The sequence below is a fragment of the Podarcis pityusensis genome (genome assembly GCF_964106645.2).
Source record: "Podarcis pityusensis genome assembly, chromosome: 11".
NCBI classification, from domain to species: Eukaryota; Metazoa; Chordata; class Lepidosauria; order Squamata; family Lacertidae; genus Podarcis; species Podarcis pityusensis.
Window position 1 is genome coordinate 46826486 of NC_138036.1, and position 13191 is coordinate 46839676.

Genomic DNA, 13191 nt, shown 5'->3' on the forward strand with positions numbered 1-13191 from the left:
AATATGGCTCCTTTGACTGTTCCTTTCGCCTTCGATATCATGCACGTCATATGGAGAATGGATTTTTCCATATAATTTGGCTCCTGTCTGCATAACAATAAGGCCAAGAAGCTATGGAAAGCTGGTTAGAAATGCTCATAAGTTTTCTGCAAACTACAATTCATATGAAAATTGTTCTTCCTGAAATGAAGGGTATTTGAGCTGGGCCACATGAAATAAGTGTGTTAATCTTGCATGACAGAAGGATATTTTATATTATCAGTGAATAGCCTTGTCGGAATTCCAAGTGAATGCCAGCATATATTAATCAAACAAAACAAATCATATACAACGGTTTAAACAAATAAGCTGACCTCTAATTTGTTTGGGCATTTTCAGAAAGATTAAACTTAACAGTACATTAGCTTTTGCAGAAAGCATGAACTGTGTGTATTGTTTAAATTTTAAAATAACAAATATTAATTTTCGGCTCTCTGATTGGCCCTTCAAGTTAAATTGGTGGGGGGGGAATAATGCTTGTTTTTCTAGGCAGCCTTTCAGAATGTGCAAGTGTATGCAAAACAAGTTTTTGTGCTCTGATACTTTAAAAACTATTAGGGTGATAGCATGGGTCTATAAAAGAATCATAGTTATTACTATCAAATGCAAGTATGGAATTTCCTTGCAAGTGCATTGCTTCAGTGATTGAAATGAAACATTGTACACCAATGCCAATAACTATCTATTTATTTATTTAATGTTTATCCCATCCATCATCATAAAAACTATCTTAGGGTAGGCCTACAACATGGAATCACAGAAAATCAAGTCCTCAATATGCAGTATAAATTCAGAAGACCATCCCTCCATCTGGTTGCCAAAGGCATGGATTACTAGGCTATTACTGTTTAGGAACAGCCATAGATGGTGTACTACTTGGGCCTCCAGTGACAAGGAAGAATAAAGGAGTATCCCAGACCATCTATGTGATCCTTCATGGGGAGTGCAACCTCACAAAGAGTAGGCCATTAACCTGATTCTGGGACATGAGAACCACCAATCCCCATAGTATCTCCATCTTGTTGGGATTAGGTTTAGGTTTATTCGGGTTTATTTAATTTATATATCACTTCCCACTTTAAAAAAATGTCCTGAAGCAATTTACAGCCAAAGTTAAAATCACATTCACGTTATTAAAAACAGATTAACTGTAAAAGTACAATATCATATTGTAACTGCTGCCAAATGCCCAGAAAAACAAATATGTCTAAAATGATAACTGTCAGGCTTCAGGGAATCACATCCCTCCCCCTGTGGCAGTAAATAAGCAGATCAAATGAAAGGAACGTTCTTACCAGATAGTTTCTTTAATAATCATAGCGAGAGAGAAAGGAATACATATCTCTCTAGAAATGGTGTTGCTCCCAGTAAAGGTTCACCCCCTCGGTCCCCATTAATCTATGTCACTGCTACGTTGGGTAATCTGAGCTTGCTTTCTGTTCTATCACTCTCAAAGCCCACCTAGTCTTAGGCGAGGGGGGGTCTGGAATGCTTTCCAAGGACACTGAATCTGCCAGGTGTCTCTCTACTGGTCTTTCCTCTTTTAGCTGTTCCTCAGCCAGTATTTCCCAGCTTTCCCCCTCTAGACTATGCCCCTCTTCAAACCACTGTTCTAAATCAATACTGTCCTGTCCTTGGGAAGGTTCAGAAAAAGTGGGGGCCTCCCACCATTCCTCCTCAATAACAAGGTTGGCAGTAGGTCACATTCCTTGGAGAGAGCATGCTGTAAATGAGGAAGGACAGGTACTACACACACACACACACACACACACACACACAGAAACAGCATAAAGATTCATCTTCAGTCCTCATCCAGTACATGACAGCCTCCAGACACCAGTTAAACACCTGCACAGCATCCTCCGATGGGAAGGAGAGGTAGAGCTGGATGTCACCTTCCAATGGTGGTACTGAATCTCCCATTCAAGTATTTGTGCAGTATACGATCTCTTTGCAGTGTTGCTGGAGCAGCATGACTCTTGCACTGTGTCAAGAATTCTGAATCCTTCCAGGTGCCAGGGTGCCAGCATTTGGTTCAATGGCACTGCTGGTGTGCACAAGTTGGATCTGTGATCTGATTCCAGCACCCACCTCCACTGATGCAGTGGAGGTGGGTGCTGGAATCAGCATATACAGTGGTACCTCTGGTTGCGAACGGGATCCGTTCCGGAGGCCCGTTCGCAACATGAGCAGAACGCAACGCGCATCTATACGTGCACGGGTTGTGATTCGCTGCTTCTGCGCATGCATGTAATGTCATTTTGCGCGTCTGCACATGCGGAGCGGCAAAACCCAGAAGTAACCCTTTCCGGTACTTCCAGATCACCGCAGGACGCAACCTGAAAACACTCAACCTGAAGCAAACGTAACATGAGGTATGACTGTATGTAGCATTGAGGTCAAGTAGCACGGCTCACCTTGGGGGGGGGGATGTTTCACTCCCTCTCCCCACAACAAGATCAACACTGTAAGAGCTGGCCAGTTTCTCTCATCTGCCCCCTGAGGCTGATGAATCCATTTGACTTCCTGACTGTGCTTGCATAGTTCCCTGCCGATGTACTTGTCAGTCCTGTTGACTCTGTCTGGGCTTTGGAATAAGTGGGTGTCATGGGGAGAGATCTAAATTACTCATAGATACTCCCTCTAATACAAAAAACCCAACATTTTTGTAGCTTCTCCGTACATTTGCAACAAGACCCCTCTTTGCTCTGTTTAAACGGACCCTGAATACTGAAATTTGTTTCACTTAGGCATTTCCTGAATGTTTTTATAATGGCCTTTTAGTTATTTTGTACACTGTTCTCTTTTTTTTAATAACTTTGTTTCGTTGCTTGTTTTAAAACTTGTATTGTTTTTAAATTTTGTTTTAAGCTGTCTTGTGGTCTTGAAAGGCAAGGTACAAATTTGTTAGGCAAGCGAATAAAAAAATTGCATCTCTGGGGCTTACGAAGCAGCAGTGACAAAGGAAGTTTAGAGCAAAGGAGGAAGATTCAGAGCACACTGACTGGACATGGGCTGGACATTTTAAAGCCTACTTCATGGCAGTGAAAGGCAGTACTGGTGGTGAAAAAGGTTTACATTATTTCTGTGCAGTTTCATCCAGCAGAGCTGTTTCTGGTGGTTGGGGGTCATTTACAGTCAGAGTTCCAGAGTACAGTGGTTCCTTGGCTCTCAAACGTAATCCGTTCCGGAAGTCTATTCCAAAACCAAAGCGTTCCAAAACCAAAGCGCGCTTTTCCGTAGAAAGTAATGCAAAATGGATTAATCCATTCCAGACTTTTAAAAACAACCCCTAAAACAGCAATGTAGCATGAATTTTACTATCTAATGAGACCATTGATCCATAAAATGAAAGCAATAAACAATATTATTATTTTTTAAAAATTGTTTTGTTTTTGTGACTGTGTGGAACCCAGTTCAGCTACTGATTAATTGTGTGACTGGGTTCCACACATTTACAAAAACGAAACAAAAAAGCCGCAAAAACGAAAACGCAAAATAAATAGCAAAAAAAGACAGACCTCAGCGTAACACTCAATCCGGAAGTGTGGCACTCAAAATGGAAGTGTGGCACTCAACCCAGAAGCATAATACTCAAAACAGAGCACGTTTGGCTTCTGGAAAAAGTTCACAAACCAGAACACTTACTTCCGGTTTGCAGTGTTTGGATTCCAAGTTGTTTGAGTACCAAGGTGTTTGAGAACCAAGGTACCACTGTAGTCATTGTGGTTTGCAAGGCACTTTGCAGATAACACCACTTACATCCATGCCAGTGAAAGTTCTGTTTTTGTGTGTGCTTGAACCCAGACGATTAGTGTTTAAATCTGCAAAGAAAGAAAAAGGACTGATCTGCTGCATCAGAGTAATTTTTAAGTGCTTTCCAGGGAGAGGGAACAGGCCCTACAATATAGAAGGAGGCAGTGGTGAAACCACTCCTGAAAAACATCCTTGTATGCTGAGGAGCCATCAAACTGCAGGCCAGACCTCATCTTACTGTCTCTTGCTGAGGTGTTACAGCATATAATGGTGATCCAACTCTAAGCATTCCTGGAAGGAATAGACTATCTCTATCCTTATCAGTCACTTTATAAGTGTTCTGTGTGGTGTGTTTTTTAAAAGCAATCTGGAAGGTGATCTGTTATCACTTGTGCAGTGTGTTTTATGATAGCTGTTGTGTGCTGACTGAAACCATGACTTTCATTCTGGCTTGCTTCAGAAGTACCAGATCATTATATGCATGCAGCTATGAACTTTTGAACTTAAGGAAACTTCTGAATAAACATGATAAGGGATAAGGTAATCCCAGTCCCAGAATTCACTCCTCCACTGAAATCAATCACACTATTTTAGCGGCCCCGCTGCTAGCTTTTTGTTTTTCTTAGACAAAAGTGCTGCTTCAGATTCATGCATGGACAGTGAAAATCCATCTAACCCTTCCCTTTAAATTTTATATGAGTTGACTGAGCAGATAACTCATCCTGTACCATATGTTTTTCTTGGCATACATGGTTAACAAGAAGGGGGAAAATGAATAAAATAAGTTGGTGCTACAGAGATGCTTAGTCAATGAGAGAAAAGCCAGACAATGCAGATGACATCTAATAGAAACAACACTATTTTACATCATTTTTGACGGGGTGTGGGGGGGGGGAGGGATTGTACAAAGGGAGTTCTAGAAGACAGAATAATCAATGCTCCAGAGACTGCATTACATATCCTTATCTAGCATATTACTGTCAAAATAGTGTCGCAGTATGTCAGGTTGTCACTTTGTTTGAATATGTGAAACTGTAGCAAAACACATTTAATAGCAAATCATCTCTGCAAATGGGCAAACAGACATCTCCGGTTTTTTTCTTGGGTCTGCTCATTGAAACACTTGTGCTGTTTTCCATAAATATGACTATAAACAAAAGTAAATATATAACCGTGGCTTGTTGGGAGAAGGGCTTTTTGAAGAATATCTTGAAACATGTTCAAGCATATGGCAAAAAAGAATCAGGGCAGATCCGAAACCTGAGCCGCGGTATTCCTTTACACCTGAAGTTAAAAGCTTGTTGAATGGTAGCTGGAGAGATTCAAAATTTTATGCTCGGAAATGGATTTTAAATAACAGCAAAGCTACGTGCAGCCCGAAAACTGGAAAATTGCCTAGTCTCTTACATAACGGGGTTGTAAACTCTGGGACCTTGTAATTATGCAAAAATTAACATGTCTTATGCAAATGGCTCAAGCCCTCTGGGAAAGAATGCATTTCTGAAAAATATGGCTCTTGATCTCGGTCATTGAGGTGTTGACAGGTTAGAGCCAACCAAACTTGAGTATTACAAAGTCACTTATATTGCTGTGATTTGGGGGGGGTCCATTGTTGAAGTAGCCAGGCAAGGACCATAATGACCCCTAAGTATAGGTCTTTAGCATAAGAAAAGAATCTGCTCTGTTGTTGTTTAGTCGTTTAGTCATGTCCGACTTTTCGTGACCCCATGGACCAGAGCACGCCAGGCACTCCTGTCTTCCACTGCCTCCCGCAGTTTGGTCAAACTCATGTTGATAGCTTCGAGAACACTGTCCAACCATCTTGTCCTCTCTCATCCCCTTCTCCTTGTGCCCGCCGTCTTTCCCAACATCAGGGTCTTTTCCAGGGAGTCTTCTCTCTCATGAGGTGGCCAAAGTCTTGGAGCCTCAGCTTCAGGATCTGTCCTTCCAGTGAGCACTCAGGGCTGTTTTCCTTCAGAATGGATAGGTTTGATCTTCTTGCAGTCCATGGGACTCTCAAGAGTCTCCTCCAGCACCATAATTCAAAAGCATCAATTCTTCGGCGATCAGCCTTCTTTATGGTCCTGCTCTCACTTCCATACATCACTACTGGGAAAACCATAGCTTTAACTATACGGACCTTTGTTGGCAAGGTGATGTCTCTGCTTTTTAAGATGTTGTCTAGGTTTGTCATTGCTTCCATGGACAAAGACAACAGGCATTGCTCTGTGCCAGAGGCCAAATGAGTGTGCTGGCTTAGAAGTGAGGACAATAGCCAGAGGTTATGCGTGTGAGAACTGGGCTGGAAGCAGGCTGCAAGCAAAAGCAAGAGAAGGAGACCCATGCTTGATTTCTGCTTCAAAGCAAGGCTGTGGCTATAGAAGAGGCAATACCTTTTGGGATGTTAATGCTGTGAGCCCCTCCATCGTAGGCTCAGGTTGTATATACAGTGGTACCTCGGGTTACAGACGCCTCAGGTTACATACACTTCAGGTTACATACTCCGCTAAGCCAGAAATAGTACCTCAGGTTAAGAACTTTGCTTCAGGATGAGAACAGAAATCGTGCTCCGGCGGCGCGGCAGCAGCAGGAGGCCCCATTAGCTAAAGTGTTCTTAACACTTCAGGTTAAGAACAGACCTCCGGAACGAATTAAATACTTAACCTGAGGTACCACTGTATGTGTAAATAAATCATATATCATAAGGACACTGTAGTCTCCACTGTCCCTCACTCCGAGGAAACCAAACCCTGGGTAAGTGCCTGGAAATTTCGCACCACTCAGAGATTGGGGTGGCATGCAATATGTTTATTTTGAATGACATATTTGATATTGCCTTACACTTTGGGGGTTGGATCTAGAAATAGATGAGCAGCACTACTGCTTGTACAATAGAGATCTACTAGCTCCTCCACCCCGGTCTCTCCTATCATCTCCTGATCTCTGAAAAACTGCACCTGGCAGCCGACAGGCATTTTGAAATGGTGTGTAATGGGGCATGGCCGAGGGGAAACTGGAAGAATTTGGCAGGACTGCCTTGCATGGGCAGAATAGTGTTTCTGCTCTTGCAAGACACTTTGGAACTAGAAAATTTAATGCAGCTCTTTCTCATGGTCATAATGTTTATAAGCATGTTCTTTTTTTCTTTTCTTCTTAAAAAAGGCAGTAGCATTTTAAGTTTAACACGCACGCATTTCGAGAACACTAGACTGAGCCAGAAAGGTTTACTTTCTATGAGCTGTGGAGACGGTGAAAAGCTATATCATTGTGTTGGTTGCCGTTTTAAAAAATGAAGCCACAGCCCTCGTCGGGAAACACATATTCATCTTTAATCTTTGTTCAAAGCTTCAAGGGGAGCTTTCAATATGGCGTACATTGGATAAGACTGACACTTACCAAAGAAAAATAATTCACTGCAAAACCTTATCAAAAAGCCGCTCACAGCTGATAAATACTTGAAGGATTTCTCTCCCAGGCATTTACTAGAGCCAAAGAATTAACATTAGATTTGTGCCTTCTGAAATACACTGAAAATCATCCTTCCTGAACTGCTATACACTGGGAACAGATGATCTGAACAATACAAGCTGCACTTCTGTGTTGGTTAACCTCTCAGGAGACACAATTGCTCCCCCCCCCTCCTCACCAGTTACTGTGACGATAGGGTAACAAAGGAACTCAAGTTCTGTAAGAGAAAATCTCTTTTTGTTATATATTTTGTCCTAATAGAAGGCATTTTCTCGGTTTCTGAAGCTTGTTTATCTCAGAGCTTTTGTTCTTCTCATACTTCTGATGTACAATTGTATGGGGAAAAAGAACTCTAATTAAAAAGTGTCTGTCATGATGCTACTGGACTGTAGTAAGGCTCCCGTCCCAGAGTTATTTATGAGCACTTCATATCTCCTTGAATGTATACAACATTCTAAGCGGTGATACTGTGCAGTTTTCATTCATTTCATTAGATAAGCTTCACAAATGCAATTGACAAGCACAACTGCTGCTGTTGGCTGAACAGCGGTAGAGGTTGTTGGGCTGAGACATAATAATAATAATAATAATAATAATAATAATAATAATACTTTTATTATTTGTATCCCACCCATCTGACGGATTGCCCCAGCTACTCTGGGCAGCTTCCAACACAAATAAAATATAAACATTAAAAACCTCCCGATTTGTGTGGATAGGTAAATTGTTTTCTTCACTGCAGAAACTTCAAATTAATCCCCGGCAGCCATAATGAAATCCTGAGATACTTAGCATTTGCCACATTAAAATGCAGGCTCTATATCATCATTGTACCTCATTACACAAGGCAGTAAAAAGCAATATCGCTTGTTTCACTCTTCTCATCCAGTACATATGTATATATAATTTCATAGGCACACAAAATATCAGTGTTAGCACTTACCACATCCTGAAGGTAGCATTTTGATCTTCATAAAATATTGGTGCTGTATTTTTTTAGATGTTTTGATGCTTTCAGAGTATTGGGTTGTGCAGACCTAACATTTAGTCTGAGGAGACCCATTGAAATTCATGAACCTAAGTTAGCCATGGGTCTACTTTGAGTAAAAGTTAGTTGAATACAACCCACAGTGTAGAAAGTCAAGGAGCATCGCTGCCCTTATACAAGCTCCGCTGTTGATTCTTAAATATTCTACTCAGCATTGACAGAGGTTTTCCTTGTTGTGAAGTCACCTGGAGATAAAAATGTGAAAATGGATATTGAAATATATCTCACTAAACTATGTACTTTGAGTTTAAAAGCCTACAAAATGCAGATTTTAGAATAAAATACAGTGGTACCTTGGGTTAAGAACTTAATTTGTTCTGGAGATCAGTTCTTAACCTGAAACTCTTCTTAACCTGAGGTACCACTTTAGCTAATGGGGCCTCCCGTTGCCGCCGCACCGCCGTGCGATTTCTGTTCTCATCTTGAAGCAAAGTTCTTAACCCAAGGTACTATTTCTGGGTTAGTGGAGTCTGTAACCTGAGGTACCACTGTACATAAAAAGGCATATTTCCTGAAGAAATATATTGCAAAAAGGCAAAAAATAATAATTGTGTGTGTTTTAAAAAATCACAGATGCTGAAATGAGACAGAATGAACTTAAGAATTAACTTGTGACTCAATTTCATACTAGGACTCAATTTCTTGACTTTAAGAAAGCCAACTTCATAAAACTTAGGGAAGTGCTGGGTGAGATCCCATGGACAGTAATACTAAAAGGAAAGGGAGTTCATGATGGCTGGGAGTTTGTTAAGAGGGAGATAGTAAAAGCACAACTTCAGGCAATACCAATGAGACGGAAACATGGAAGGTGCCTAAAGAAGCCAGGGTGGCTATCTAAAGAACTTTTAACTGAGTTAAGATTAAAAAAGGATGTGTACAAAAAATGGAAAAGGGGGGAAACCACCAAAGAGGAATTCAAACAAATAGCCAGCACGTGTAGACACAAAGTCAGAAAAGCTAAAGCACAGAATGAACTCAGGATTGCTAGAGAGGTTAAAAGCAACAAAAAAGGCTTTTATGGGTATGTTCGTAGCAAAAGAAAGAACAAAGAAACAGTGGGGTCACTCAGAGGAGAAGATGGTGAAATGCAAACGGGACACAGAAAGGGCTGAACTCCTCAATGCCTTCTTTGCCTCAGTCTTCTCCGATAAAGAAAACAATGCCTGACCTGAAGAATTTGGAGCAAATGATTCAGCAGAGGAAACACAGCCCAGAATAACTAAGGAGATAGTACAAGAATACTTGGCTAGTCTAGATGTATTCAAGTCTCCAGGGCCAGATGAACTGCATCCAAGAGTATTAAAAGAACTGGCAGATGTGATCTCAGAACCACTGGCAGTCATCTTTGAGAATTCCTGGAGAACAGGCGAAGTCCCGGCAGACTGGAGGAGGGCAAATGTTGTCCCTATTTTCAAAAAGGGGAAAAGAGAGGACCCAAATAATTACTGCCCAGTCAGTCTGACATCAATATCAGGGAAGATTCTGGAGCAGATCATTAAGCAAACAGTCTGTGAGCACCTAGAAAGGAATGCTGTGATCACCAATAGTCAGCATGGATTTCTGAAAAATAAGTCATGTCAGACTAACCTGATCTCGTTTTTTGACAGAATTACAACCCTGGTAGATGAAGGGAACGCAGTGGATGTAGCCTACCTTGATTTCAGCAAGGCATTTGACAAGGTGCCCCATGATATTCTTGTAAAGAAGCTGGTAAAATGTGGTCTTGACTAAGCTACCACTCAGTGGATTTGTAACTGGCTGACTGACTGAACCCAAAGGGTGCTCATCAATGGTTCCTCTTCATCCTGGAGAAGAGTGACTAGTGGGGTGCCACAGGGTTCTGTCTTGGGCCCGGTCTTATTCAACATCTTTATCAACAACTTGGATGATGGACTCAAGGGCATCCTGATCAAATTTGCAGATGACACCAAACTGGGAGGGGTGGCTAACACCCCAGAGGACAGAATCACACTTCAAAACGACCTTGACAGATTAGAGAACTGGGCCAAAACAAACAAGATGAATTTTAACAGGGAGAAATGTAAAGTATTGCACTTGGGCAAAAAAAATGAGAGGCACAAATACAAGATGGGTGACACCTGGCTTGAGAGCAGTACATGTGAAAAGGATCTAGGAGTCTTGGTTAACCACAAACTTGACATGAGCCAACAGTGTGACGCGGCAGCTAAAAAAGCCAATGCAATTCTGGGCTGCATCAATAGGAGTATAGCATCTAGATCAAGGGAAGTAATAGTGCCACTGTATTCTGCTCTGGTCAGACCTCACCTGGAGTACTGTGTCCAGTTCTGGGCACCACAGTTCAAGAAGGACACTGACAAACTGGAACGTGTCCAGAGGAGAGCAACCAAAATGGTCAAAGGCCTGGAAACAATGCCTTATGAGGAACGGCTAAGGGAGCTGGGCATGTTTAGCCTGGAGAAGAGGAGGTTAAGGGGTGATATGATAGCCATGTTCAAATATATAAAAGGATGTCACATAGAGGAGGGAGAAAGGTTGTTTTCTGCTGCTCCAGAGAAGCGGACACGGAGCAATGGATCCAAACTACAAGAAAGAAGATTCCACCTAAACATTAGGAAGAACTTCCTGACAGTAAGAGCTGTTTGACAGTGGAATTTGCTGCCAAGGAGTGTGGTAAGTCTCCTTCTTTGGAGGTCTTTAAGCAGAGGCTTGACAACCATATGTCAGGAGTGCTCTGATGGTGTTTCCTGCTTGGCAGGGGGTTGGACTCGATGGCCCTTGTGGTCTCTTCCAACTCTATGATTCTATGATTCTAAATCTGACTGGGACTCCAAATAGGCTGATCTGTTCTTCCCCACCTTACACCCATTGTCTCTTTGTGTCTACGGTAAAATCAGTGCTGTTTTTCTAGAAAAAGAGTTGCCTGAACTTACCATGAATGCTTCCCTCACTCTCTTAAAATGGCAATGGCGCCCACCTGAGAGGTGCTGGAATGGAGTTGCGGTATGTTCCAGATGGAAAAAAAAAAGTCCTGGGTAAAATTATGTTTCCAAGGAAATGGAAAGAATTACAACAAGTTTGGCTTCTGCAATAGTTAAGGTTTTGTCAGCCCCCCCCCCTTTAATGTATGTATTCAATGGTTATTTAATAAGTAAGCTTTATTTCCCCTGACAAGATTTTCAGTTGGCACAGACTAAAATATAACTTTTGTACATGTGTATATATATATATATATATATATATATATATATATATATGGACTGTATTTCAGAATAAAGATAGTAAAAAGCAACTTTCTAAAGAAATATCTATAAACTTTCAATTTGTTTTCATAGGGCTTTCTAGATTTCTTTTACCTTATGTCTGGGAGATTTGTTATATTATTCGCTGGAAAGATCTGCATCTTGAGATATGTTTTTAAGCCAGCAGGCTTCCAGGTTGTTGCCATATTTCTGTACCCTTTCATTAAATGCTGCTTATGTGATTGTTCGTAACGATGGCACCACATGAGACAAATAAAGGTCACTTGAGTGCATGTGCTTAAACAACATTGGCTTGGCTTTGTTTTTCAGTTTTGAGCACTGTGAAGAGACTGATTACTGTATATGCCTTTCTCTGGCATGATACATAATATGAACATTCACCAGGAGGGGAAAAGCCTTTGAACTTGGGAATCATTTTTATGAGGCTTTGTCCAAAAGCTTTGTGGATCAGATTAGTTATGGAGAAACTTAATTGGCTAAGGGACGCGGACCTGTGTGTCGGCACATTGGAGATTGTCGCCTGCGCTATTGTGATTGCCGTCAGTGTTCCTGGAAATATATTGTTGATTTTCTGCACAAGGAGATGCATCGATGACCAGTTACAAACCTCATTCACACTTATTTTCAGTCTTGCATGGGTAAATCTTATACACAACTTGGCGGTGAACGTATTGAAGATTGTTTATGCCTCTGCTGTGGCGTTGGATTCAGCCGGCTGCAAAGTTCTCATGTTCCTAACAAATTTTACTACTTCTGAAGCCATATGGTTCACGTTATATATTGCTTTGCTCTACTGTTTTAAATTGTGTCGAGTGGTGCATCCACCAGTTGAGGCTGCATGCAGAAAGCATCTGACGTGTCACATGGTGCTGATTTCTACTCTCTGGGTCGCTGGCGCTGCTGCATCCTGTCCACTGTTACTGTATACTGGGAGGACTGAAAAGCTGTATACAGAAAATGAAACTAACCAGCAACTTAGCAATGTGATATATGCTGAATGTAAGACGGAATACAGAAATGACCTGATGGAGATTTTGTATGGAAAAATCTTCCTAGTGGCTATTGATCTTCTTCCACTGCTAATTATGCTCCTCGCTGGATTCCGAATAGTATACCTCCTTTGGAAACACAAGATGGCAACGTGTGGAGGCATATGGATTGGGGGCGATGCTATTGAACTTGAGGTCGTCAGGGCATGTAAACTCATTCTGTTATTAATATTTCTTATTATTTCTCTCTGGGTATCTTACTTCAGCCTGGTTTACTGCCTGAAGAAATTTAGATCTTATTACTTTGGTCCACCAGTCCTGACAGTCCTGTCTTCAGGATACTCAGTTATCAGCCCTTATGTGCTTATGTTGCTTAACTACAAACTAATAGTGAGGATAAGGTGCTTCTGTTGCAAGAGCAAGAAGAAACAGGTAACTGTGTCAGCTATCGCTCCTGTGTCTCCATATGCCTAGCAAGCCAGAATTCTTTTGCAAAAGGACTCTGAAAAAAGAATGTGGGAATTGGAAACAAAGACAATGTCTATTTTTATTATATAATGATATACATATATTTTATTATGAGCTCATTCCCCAACCCTCAATCCAATGGATTAGGCATGGCGTCAATTCCAGCAGGTGTTCCGGCATC

General features: G+C 41.4%; 2 protein-coding genes across 5 annotated transcripts in view; both read left to right on the forward strand.

Moving 5' to 3' along the window:
* Window positions 1–13191, forward strand: part of SNCAIP (synuclein alpha interacting protein) — a 124514-nt gene that overhangs the window by 50438 nt on the left and 60885 nt on the right. The window lies entirely within an intron of this gene.
* On the forward strand, window positions 11757–13027 carry LOC308458867 (uncharacterized protein). The gene has a single exon (XM_080973732.1). It carries the CDS (start codon window positions 11973–11975, stop codon window positions 13014–13016), a length of 1044 nt encoding a protein of 347 aa, XP_080829858.1. The 5' UTR covers window positions 11757–11972; the 3' UTR covers window positions 13017–13027.